The 11,139-nt window shown below is 37.9% G+C and overlaps 2 protein-coding genes across 2 annotated transcripts; one reads left to right on the top strand and one right to left on the bottom strand.

Moving 5' to 3' along the window:
• The first annotated feature begins 784 nt into the window (after window positions 1-784).
• Window positions 785-2,446, top strand: LOC109216426 (F-box/LRR-repeat protein 4). Its single transcript, XM_019380576.1, has one exon. The coding sequence runs from the start codon at window positions 833-835 to the stop codon at window positions 2,219-2,221; it is 1,389 nt and encodes a 462-aa protein (XP_019236121.1). The 5' UTR covers window positions 785-832; the 3' UTR covers window positions 2,222-2,446.
• Window positions 2,447-9,437: 6,991 nt separating this feature from the next.
• LOC109216423 (uncharacterized mitochondrial protein AtMg00810-like) lies at window positions 9,438-9,914 on the bottom strand. Its single transcript, XM_019380573.1, has one exon. The coding sequence runs from the start codon at window positions 9,912-9,914 to the stop codon at window positions 9,438-9,440; it is 477 nt and encodes a 158-aa protein (XP_019236118.1).
• Between the last annotated feature and the right edge of the window lie 1,225 nt (window positions 9,915-11,139).

The raw sequence follows: 11,139 nt of genomic DNA, 5'->3' as shown, positions 1-11,139 counted from the left end.
GATACTAGGACAATTAAAAATAAAGCAAACTGATGAACAATGTGTTATATTGCTTTTTTATGCGAGAACAATGTGTCTTACAAATGATTGGAACTCCTCTTTATATAGTAGAGGAATTCTAATTATGGTATAACTCTAATTACAGAAGAAAATCCCATGATTAGCTAATTAACCGTTCTTGATTTGATCCGTTCCGAGATTTTCGCAATGATCTTCGACCAGTTAGAGATATCTCGCCACTCTGTCATTATGCTATCTTCGATCTTGCTCGATGTCTATCTCAATTGGTCTCGATCACTACTGACCTCGATCTCGGCAGGTACCTCGAATCCCGAACTCGGTACCTTGTCCTCGTGCCTCGGTCTGATCTACTACGTGATCGATCTTCGATCCTTCACTCTAGTCTCGGTAAATCAGTAAAATCGGGCAATTTTATTTTGTATTTGTAAGAAGCTACTTCTATGACTTAAAAATCAACACTTTTCCTGTTGCGCAACGCTTCCCTTCAAAATCATAGTATATATTAAGCAAATTAAATCCAGAAGTGAATAATGAGAAATGCATTTGCTTCACTGCAATAACTTGGCATTGTTCGTGTCTTCCACGTCAGAGAACTGCTCCCTTTTTTAAGTCCTTTAAAAAAGAAACAAAAAAGAAAAAACAAAAGATGGGGAAGAAAATTATAACCAGAAAATTACATCACAACCAAAAGCAAATGAAAGCTAATTTTAAAAAAATTAAAAATAACGAGTGGTAGGTAAATAAAGCCACCTCACAGCTCAAACTATAGAAATCAGTTGATTTTTTGTGTCTGCAAACTGCAAAGTACAGAATGAATACAATTCTCTGTGATGAACTTCTTCAAGAAATATTCCGCCGCCTTCCACCGCCGTCCTCCGCCGCCGTTTCTTTAGTCTGTAAGCGGTGGCTTTATCTTCTTCGCTCTTCAACTACTTCTCTTTCTCTCAGTTTCATTGAACCCCCTTTTATTCCTCTTTTTACCTCTTTTCTTCGTTTTTACCCATATTTATCTACTGTCTCTGTTACTATTACAACCACCTTAGATTCTTCCGATCATTTACTGTTTTCAATCTCTTCATCTTGTCCTAATCTCAAGTACCTTAAATTCTTATCTGGTCCTCTTTCTCATTTTTCTCTTGTTTCTCTTTCTGCTTCTTGTCCTAATCTTGTTTCTCTTACTGTTACTCTTTTTAGACCTTTGAATTTCATGTGGTTGGCTTCTTTTAATAAATCTCTTAAAGAATTATCTGTTTACTCAGCTGGGGATTCAAGGGAATTGGATTTTGTTGACTTTTCTGGTTCTTGTGATTCTGAGTTGAATTTAGAGAGTCTTTTATTGACTGGAATTAAAGCAAGGGATAAGGGTGTTAGTTTTTTATGGAGAAATTGCAAAAAGGTGAGAAATTTAAAGCTGAAAAGCTGTGAAAGTGTTGGTGATCAAAGTTCTTTTTTAGCATTTCTTGAATATTTGGAGGGTCTTGAAACAGTGGAATTAAGAACTTGTAGAGCAATTGTTGATGGGGTTTTGTTAAAATTGGCTGAGAATTGTGGTATGTTGAATTCTTTGTTGATATATGATGGTGGTAGTAAAGAGGGGTTACTTCATTTCTTGAGTCAAAGCATATGTTGTACTAATTTACAGAAGCTTGATTTAAGATTGCCTCTTGATCTTGATAATAGTCATTTGATAGCTGCTGCTGAAAATTTGAGGAGTTTGAGGTGTTTAAGGTTACAAAGTTGTTGTCTTGTTACTGGTGAAGGGCTAAAGATTCTTGGAAATGCTATGGCTAATGGACTTGAAGAATTGGCTTTGATAAATTGTGATGTAGTAGAAAGAGAATCTGGTCTGTTGGCTACATTAGGACAGGATTTGAAGAAATTAAGGAAATTGGATTTGTCTTTTAATGACATGTTAATTGATAAAGAACTGATATCAATGGTTGTGTCTTGTAACAATTTGAATGAATTGAAGTTAAGGGGTTGTAACAAGTTGACAAATTTAGCAATGGTTTCATTGGCCAAGTGTTGCAGGAAATTAGAAAGTGTTGATGTAATGTATTGTTGTGGGATTGAGGTACAGGCTGTTGAGTTATTTGTGTTGAATTCACCAAAGTTGAGAAGGTTGCAGGTTGAGGAAAATAAGGTTTCTGATGTGGCCAGAACATGGGCATCAAATAAATTCATTGAAATTGTTTACTGAGAATAAATTTAGCTGATGAAATGCTAATGATATGCATTTATTATTAATAGCAGCTGCTGAAAAAGGTAGTAGCATTTAATTACTTCTCATGGACTCTGTATATGTGTCCTCTGTAGATTTCATTGTTAACAGAGAGGAATCATGTTTCCTCTACCAGCAAATTAATAAAATTGTTGTACATAACATTCCTTGGATTATGAAAGCAAATTTGTTATAAATACTGCATATTTGTATTGCCAAGATGGATCTGCACTTCTTTTAAACACTGCTATTACCGTGTGCGTGGGTCTATCCGAAACAGCCTCTATAACTTCGCAAGGTAACTTGTAGGATCATAACTTCGCAAGGTAACCTGTAGGATCACACTGGATTTGTTGTTGTTGTATGGGTTTTAACATGCATCTTTACCTTGATGTTTGTCGTGGGGGATCCAAAATGTAGGCGCGGTAGATTTTGAGTTAGTGAGTGTATTCTAAATACTTTTTAAAATAAGTTGATTTATATGGTAAAAAAAAAGGTAGTGAGTGTATTCTAAAATCTATATCTAATTCAATTTGAACTTGTTTTTTACACGCACATATGAGGTTCGACCTAAATAATCTAAGTTCAACCGTAGATTTTGACTTAGTGAGTGAATTTTAAATATATATTTAATTCAATTTGTACCTTTTTTTTTTTCGCCCACGCATATAAGGTTCGACCTAAAAAATCTTCTGGAACTTAGCATTTGGATTCACCACAGGTCTACTTCAGGATATTACACTCATTATCTTAAAAAATTTGGTAATGATTGTAATGCCGGGTCTGAAAAATCATATCTCCCAAGCAGATTGTTTGATCAATCATTAAACAATTCATAAGCTCGTGGGAAGTCTTCCTTCTTAATTTTTTGGATAATGAATTTCTCTAATGAATGAGATATTGGCTTTTTAGTGCGACTATAATGGACTTTTCGGATAAATGGACTTTTTCTTAGAGTGGCAGATAAATGGACCTTTCCTTTTTGGAATAATTTGGGCCTTGTCAAATCCGACACTACTGACCGTGGGGTAAGTGCACAGTTAGCCAGTAATAAGATATGTATTTACTTTTAAGTCACTATTTTATAATGTCTTTAGTCTTTAATCGCTGCTTTAATAAAATTTTATCCGTCCGGACGAAAATACCCTTCTGCTCATAAAGTTCAGGACCAAGTGTCCTTAACTTATGAGCTTGTTACTGTAAGTCTATGACTAGTTGTCCTTAATTTATGAGCTTGTAAGTCTAAGTTTAGGACTACATGTCCTTAACTTTTAAACTTGGAACTCGAAGTTCAGGACTACTTGTCCTTAATTTCTGTGCTTGTAACTCTAAGTTAAGGACTACATGTCCTTAATTTTTGTACTTGTAACTCTAAATTAAGGACCAAGTGTCTAATTTTTGAACTTCCAACTCTAAGTTCAGGACCAAGTGTCCTTAACTTATGAACTTGTTACTGTAAGTTCAGGACTAGCTTCCTTAATTTATAAGCTTGTAAATCTAAGTTAAGGACTATCTATCCTTAGTTTTTGAGCTTGTAACTCTAAGAGGGTGTTTGGATTGGCTTATAAAAAGTAGTTTTTAAGCTAAAAGCCAAAAGCCATAAGTTGGAAATACCCAACTTTTGGCATTTGGTTTATTTTTGTACTTTTTATGCCTAAAAGTAAGTGCTTTTAAGCACTTTTTATGATTGTCAAACACCACACACACCGAAAAAGTGCTCAAATGCCAATAAGCATTTAAAATAAGCCAATCCAAATACCCTCTAAGTTCAGGACTACATGTCCTTATTTCTTAAACTTGGAACTCTAAGTTCAGGACTATCTGTCCTTAATTTATGTGCTTGTACCTCTAACTTAAGGACTACCTGTCCTTAATTTTTGAACTTCCAACTCTAATTTAAGGACCAATTCTTTCTTTGACAAGCATTCCTATAATGGAGATGGTTGGTATCTCTATGTCCAGCAGTTGATAGACCAGAATACTGTGACAACAGCGAGAGGGATTTTATATTGTCTCATCATAATATATGAAGTTTCTCCACTCAAAGAAGACAAATAGAAAATAAAGCTTTGACTTGAACTTCCTAACCGAGTTTATATTTTTTGAATGAAATGTATGCATTCGTGCGCTGTGTAAAGAAATACATTTATTTTAAATAGGAACTAAGGACTAACTTTGATATTTTCAAATAAGTTGGGGAAGAACTTACTGCACGGGGAAGAGAAGAACGAGAGGAGTTTGGGAAATTTTGATTGGGAGAAAGGGTTTTGAAGTTTTGATCGAGGGTTTGGGAAGGAAAAGAGATAGAAGAAAGGGTAATACCATCTTTTCATATTAATTTTAATAGACTTGTGACTACTTTTGCTCAGCATTAAAAATGCTGGATAAAAAGTAAATACCACTTTAAAAAGTGGCTACTCTACGCAATTTTTACACTGACTGCTACTTAAATGGGTTCGAGAACAGGGTCATATTGATGGATTAAAACAGAGGCCAGGGCCCGGGAGCCAGTCCCATTAGTGATTGTATCAAGGGATTCTTACACAAATAGCCATCTAAATTACAAGTATTTACTTTTCCTAGAAGATACACATAGATTATATACTGATTATATATAATTATACACATATTATATATGGATTATACATATATTATACATCATCCGGGTATTTTTAGTTTAAGCGGTTGGGTGAACGGTTATTTGGGTTAATTTTTCTTGTATGTATCAATTACTCAATCAGGCTTTTAACAATGGTTGACTAAATATGCAAAAAATTATATGCTGATTATGTGTAAAATATGTATTTTATGTTAATATAATGAATTAACTGATAGAATATATAAGTCCGCCAAACTATATAGAGACCAGGTCCTATATAGGTTTCCACAAATAACGCTAATGCAACAGTAAGTAAATGGAACATGGAACTTTTACGTGGAAAAATCCTTGCTCAAAGAGATAAAAAATCACGACCTACACTGGTAGGATTTCAACTTCACTATGAGCAAACTTTAGATTACAACCTATGCAATCTAGGAATTAAACTCTTAATCACTCACTAACTTGTAATACACCTGTTACAAGCCATTTTGCAATACACATATTACAAAGACTTCAACTCATGACTAACTCTAGTCACGACACAAACACTGAAGGTTTATGGTTTACAAGGGGTTCCTAATTAAAGCTTCTAGATAAGCAGAGTAGGAATTACAATGAAGAACAATTACAAAGTTACAACTCAACTAAGGACATACAAGAGACTTCATGTAGGAACTGGTCCGTAGTAGTGTTGTACTTTGTTCTTGATGCACTTGACAATTGAATGCTTGATTGTCAGACGCTTGAAGTGCTTGAATAATTCTCATGTGTTCAAGTGATGTTTCGTTGTAATGTTTATTGTTAATACAATATAGATGACATCACTTGAATGATGTAATTACTTGGTTGGTCAATGAGAAGTGACTGTTGTACTGTGCTGCACTGTTTGCGTGTACAATGCAGGCAGTTCACTTTTCAGCTGTAGACAGTTGACTTCGTACTGCTGTCAGGGGAACACAAGAGGATCAGGTCCCTGTTTTGATTCTTTGTCTTCTGAAGTCATAGCAACTCACATGAGCTTGAGTTTGTTGATTTGAGTTGTGTACCAAGTATATCAGGTTCCTTATCTGGTTCTTTGACAATAAGTTTGTTAGATCATCAAACATAAAACTAAGGTATTGTAAACCCATCAATTTCCCCCTTTTTGATGATGATAAACTTAAAAATTGACAATCATATTTAGAAAAAAAAAACAGATAAAGTATCAGGAACTTCACAAGTTCCCCCTAAATTTTTGCTTCCCACTGAATCAGTCGCTGCTTCTTCGTAACTCCTTCAATTTTACCAACACTACTCTTCCCCCTTTTGGCATCATTAAAAAAACATAAGCAAGCAATCAATATAAATAGGTCTAGCCTAGCTAACTCATGCCACATATGTGCACACCACATGATAAAGAAGATAAGCAGAGAAACATAAGCATTTACAGCAAAAGAGGAGAGTCTTTATTAATTTTATAAAACATAAGCCTTTGGTGTTACAGAAAAGGCAGATTTGGACCGTTAAGAACGGGAGCAGTACAAGTGAATTCCATCCATACCACAAAATAAAAAAAACAAAAACAACTACCACAAAAGTCATCTAAATAGAAGAGATAAACTGGAAACCGGTCACTGAAGGATTAGCCTAGGGGACACTAGAGGAAGAGGGCTTAGAAGCGGCAGCAAGATTGTTGAGAACGAGATCAATCTGAGCATTTGCGGACATTTGCTCTGCGAGCAGTTTCTCCCTCAGGTTCTCAACCTGTTGCCTGAGATCAGCATTTTCTTTTGTCAAACGAGCAACCTCTGCACTTGATGAATTGGAGGACCCTGGTGCCTCTTGATCCTGACTTAGATGAGTCTCTAGAATGGCATTCCTAGCCTTCAACTTCCTGATCTCCTCAGTAGCATTGTTCTGAGCATTGATAAGCTGTGAGATCGTTGAAGTGCTTCCTACCCCTCCAACCTTTTCAACACACTCACATTCCTCTAGAGTAGTCTGCGAGAAGGTCTACTTCTTGGTCCCCATCTTAGGCTGTCCCAAAGGCACATTGAAGAATTTGAAGACATGCGTGAGAAGAAATCCATAGGGAAGACCATGATTCCATCCTTAAATGTTGCCACCTTTTGCATATGCTCAATCATTATAGCTGGCAGATTAACAGTGCTGAACCCATACAATGCTTCCATCATATACAGATCAGACTTGGATGTGATGGACCTCCTCTCAACGCGAGGAAGCAGGACCTTATTCACCAATTCAAAAAGGAGCTAATAAACGGGAAGCAAGGCTTTCTTGTGTACCCGTTTCCCCCATTGCACTGCTCCCTCCTTAACTATAACATGCCTAAAGTTTTCTCCACAAGCATCTCTAACAGAAGACACTCCTTTAGCAGGAACCTTAAGTATGTCACCTAGCAAAGCAGAGTCCATAAGAATGTCGACTCCATTTACCAGTGCACAGATTTGATCAGATTCAACAGTAAAGAGGTCTTCATAGAACTTTGGACCTCATCCTCATAAACCTTTGGCACATCTACTTTGAACAGATGTACCCACCTTTAAAATTCGACCATCTCAAGTATATGCCTCATACCAGCCATCTCAGATATTTCTGGGTCAAATGTGCGACCCCATAGTACTTTTTGGTACCTTTCTTTACCAGACACACTTTCACATGTCACTTTCTTCACAGAATTGGGTTCCTGCACGTGCTTCAATTTCCTTTTTACCAGACTTTCAACTAGACTTAACCTTTCCACTTGACTTCACTAGAATATCATTATCAGACATTGACTCTTCAACCAACACTTGCTTCAACTTGTCACCACTTTCCACATACTTTTTACTGGGCATCCCAACAACCTCCTTTGAAATACTTTCAGCAGATTGTTTCTTTTTCTGAGATCTCTTAACTAAGGAACTTGGTTCCTCTTGAGCTTCCTCATCCATTTCTACTACCGGAATATTCTTGTCACAAATAATCTCTCCTTTTCTTCTTCCTGTTACTCCTTTTGCTCTTCTTCAAAGCAAGACTCAAGAGCCTCCTTCTTCTGCAACTTTGTAGTAGGTCGCTTGGGAGAGGGATCAGGAGTGGCTACTGGCCTCCTTCTGGCAATAAACGCACTCGGAGCAACATCATCCTGATCTTCTTCATCATTGGACCTCATAGCAGGAGCCACTACTTCCTAGGGTTCAACATCAAAGTGAGTAGAAGGAGCAGGGTCGAAACTGATATGGGAAGAAGAACCCTGACCTGTTTCCTCATAAAAGGGGTCAGGTCCTTTAAAAGGAGTCCAATAGTCTCATTCTGGTGCTGGTTTTTCAAAGAGTACCATTGTTCCTTCTCCCACCAACGGCTGAGTCTCTTCCCCCTGAGACTCAGGCATAGTAGAGGTTTCCTCATTCACTATCCCTTCAGTAGAGACGGCCAACATGTTTTCTATGGCCTTTCTCTCCTGAGATTCCATAGGTGCAACAATGTCCGAGGCAGGAGTACCTGTAGACTGATCAACATTGTCCTCAGAAACCTTTTATGCCTGTGGAGACTCACTATTTTCTTCATCTTTGCTTTGTTCTGTGAGAATCTCAGGTGACAAAGAAGAGAAACTGTAGATTTTAAGGATTTCTGAGTTCTCAACACTTAGAGGGAGAATGTGGTCTGAGGGAGTGGTGAGAGTGATAAAGGGTGAAAGAGAATCAGGTTTAGGTGTTTCACTTTCAATAGTGGTGGAAGGGGGAATGTTGAGAGGTGTTTCACTAGGAACAGAGGAGTCGAGGGTTTTCTCTTCAATGGTGGGAAGGATTGTTTGATCTTCAGCCATGATAGATAATTAGTTTGAAAGTTCTGGAGAGGCTGAGAGAAGAGAGAGAGAGAGAGAGAGAGAGAGAGAGAGAGAGAGAGAGATCGTTCAAGGTTTGGAGATGAGAGGGTTTTAATGAGAAAGATGGCAATTATGAGGGAGAGAGAGAAATCTGTTCTGAAATGGCGATAGATTTCTGGGAAGATGCAATGTTTCAGAGGGAAGTGAAGGGATTTGAAAGAAAAGACGTGACATGCAGGGTCTGAAAAGGTTGATGACATGGCACTCAATTTTTTTAAGATATGTATGAGAAAAACACAAGACTACTAACCTATGGTACTAGAACCAGGTTCTTGATCGGTCTTTCAAAAATTCTAAACCCTCTTTTACCGCTTATGCATTGCCTCAGTAGCTTCTACAATCATCATGCGTGTCTACTTGTAACGGAATAGAAGTGAGTTAGACTTGGCCAGAAAACACTTTAGCTAATTTTACCTATATGTGATTTTCATAGCCATATAGTAGGAATCAGGTTCTCAATTAGGCTTTATTAGCCCCAGTGCCAGCCTGTTTCTCTCAAAGTGTTCTCTGCTCAGGGCTTTGGTGAAGATATATGTAATTTGGTCTTCTGTGCTGCAAAACTTTATACAGATAAGACCCTTCTCCACATTGTCTCTAAGAAAATGATGTCTCATATCAATGTGCTTGGTTCTTTTATGTTGGACAAGATTTTTGGCCATGTCGAGTGCACTTGTTTTATCACACAGAAGAGGCACACAGTCAGTGTACACTCCAAAATCTTCCAATTGCTATTTGATCCATAGAAGCTGAGCATAGCAGGAGGCTGCAGCAACATATTCTGCTTCAATTGTTGAAAGAGCTACTGAATTTTGCTTTCTTGTGCCCCATGAGATAAGACATGATCCCAAGAAGAGAGCCATTCCAGACGTGCTTTTCCTATCTACAAGATAACCTGCATAGTCAGCATCAGCATACCCAATAAGATTAAAATTATCACCTGAAGGGTAGTAGAGAACCAAGTCTTGCGTTCCCTCAAGATATCTCAAGATTCTTTTGGCAGCCTTTAGATGAGATTCCTTGGGGTTTGACTGAAATCTTGCACATAGACCCACACTGAAGATAATATCTGGCCTGCTTGCAATAACATAGAGGAGAGACCCAATGATGCCTATATACATTGTTTGATTCACCGGAGAGCAAGATTCATCCATATCAAGTCGAGTAGCTGTGGCAATGGGAGTGTCAATCACTTTTGATGCTTCCATGTCAAACCTCTTCAGAAGCTCTTTGATATACTTCTGCTAACTAATGAATGTTCCCTTTGTGAACTACTTTACTTGAAGACCCAAGAAGAAATTCAACTCACCCATCATGCTCATCTCAAACTCATTTCCCATGAGTTTTGCAAATTCCTCACATAGTGAATCAGTTGTTGCCCCAAAATGATATCATCAACATATACCTGAACAATGAGCAGGTTTCTTGCTCGTTTCTTCAGAAACAAAGTGTTGTCAATTTTTTCTCTTGTAAAACCATTTTCTACGAGAAATTTTGACAACCGTTCATACCAAGCTCGAGGAGCCTGCTTCAACCCATACAATGCCTTGTCCAATTTGAACACATATTTAGGGTGTTTATGACATTCAAAACCTGGAAGTTGCTTTACATACACTTCTTCCTTGAGGAAGCCATTCAGAAATGCACTTTTGACATCCATTTGGAATAGGGTGAATTCTATATGTGATGCAAAGGCAATGAGGATTTTGATAGCTTCCATGCGAGCAACCGGAGCAAAAGTCTCATCATAATCAGTTTCTTCCTCCTGATTGTAGCCTTGGACCACTAACCTTGCCTTTTCCTTGTAGTGTTTCCATGTTCATCGAGCTTATTCCTGAATGCCCACCTGGTTCCTATAATGGTTTGATCTGAGGGTCTAGGTACCAGGTGCCATACGTTGTTTCTTTCGAACTGATGCAACTCATCTTGCATGGCTGTGATCTAGTCTGCATCTTTTAAGGCTTCCTTAATGTTTTTGGGTTCTATTTGGGAGAGGAATGCTGAGAAGGCAAGTGAATTTCTAGCTTTTGATCTGGTTTGGACTCCTGAATCCAGAGGAGTAATTATGTTGTCAAGAGGATGAGAGCTTTTGTGTTTCCAGTTGGGCACTTGAGCTTCATTTGTAGAGGAGTTGGGTAATCCTGACTAGTTCCCTTGTATCCTTCTTTCAGCCACCTGTGGTGTACTTTGAACTGCATCAACCACTCTTTCTTCAGCTTCAGTGGTTGTAATTGTGGTACCCGGTTCCTCTCCGACTGATGAGGAAGAGACTGCATTGTCGTCACTTGTCTCCTTCACTTGACTCATCATATCTGCCTTCCATTTGCCATATCAATGACTTCACTTGGAACCAGCAGAGGCTCTCCATATTGATCATCCTTGTTGCTTTTCTCACAGGAGAGGTAGGACTCGTCAAAGATTACATGTACACTT

This window comes from Nicotiana attenuata, unplaced genomic scaffold (assembly GCF_001879085.1).
Source record: "Nicotiana attenuata strain UT unplaced genomic scaffold, NIATTr2, whole genome shotgun sequence".
NCBI lineage: Eukaryota > Viridiplantae > Streptophyta > Magnoliopsida > Solanales > Solanaceae > Nicotiana > Nicotiana attenuata.
Note: the sequence above shows the minus strand (reverse complement) of the source record. Positions and strands in the feature narration are given on the sequence as shown.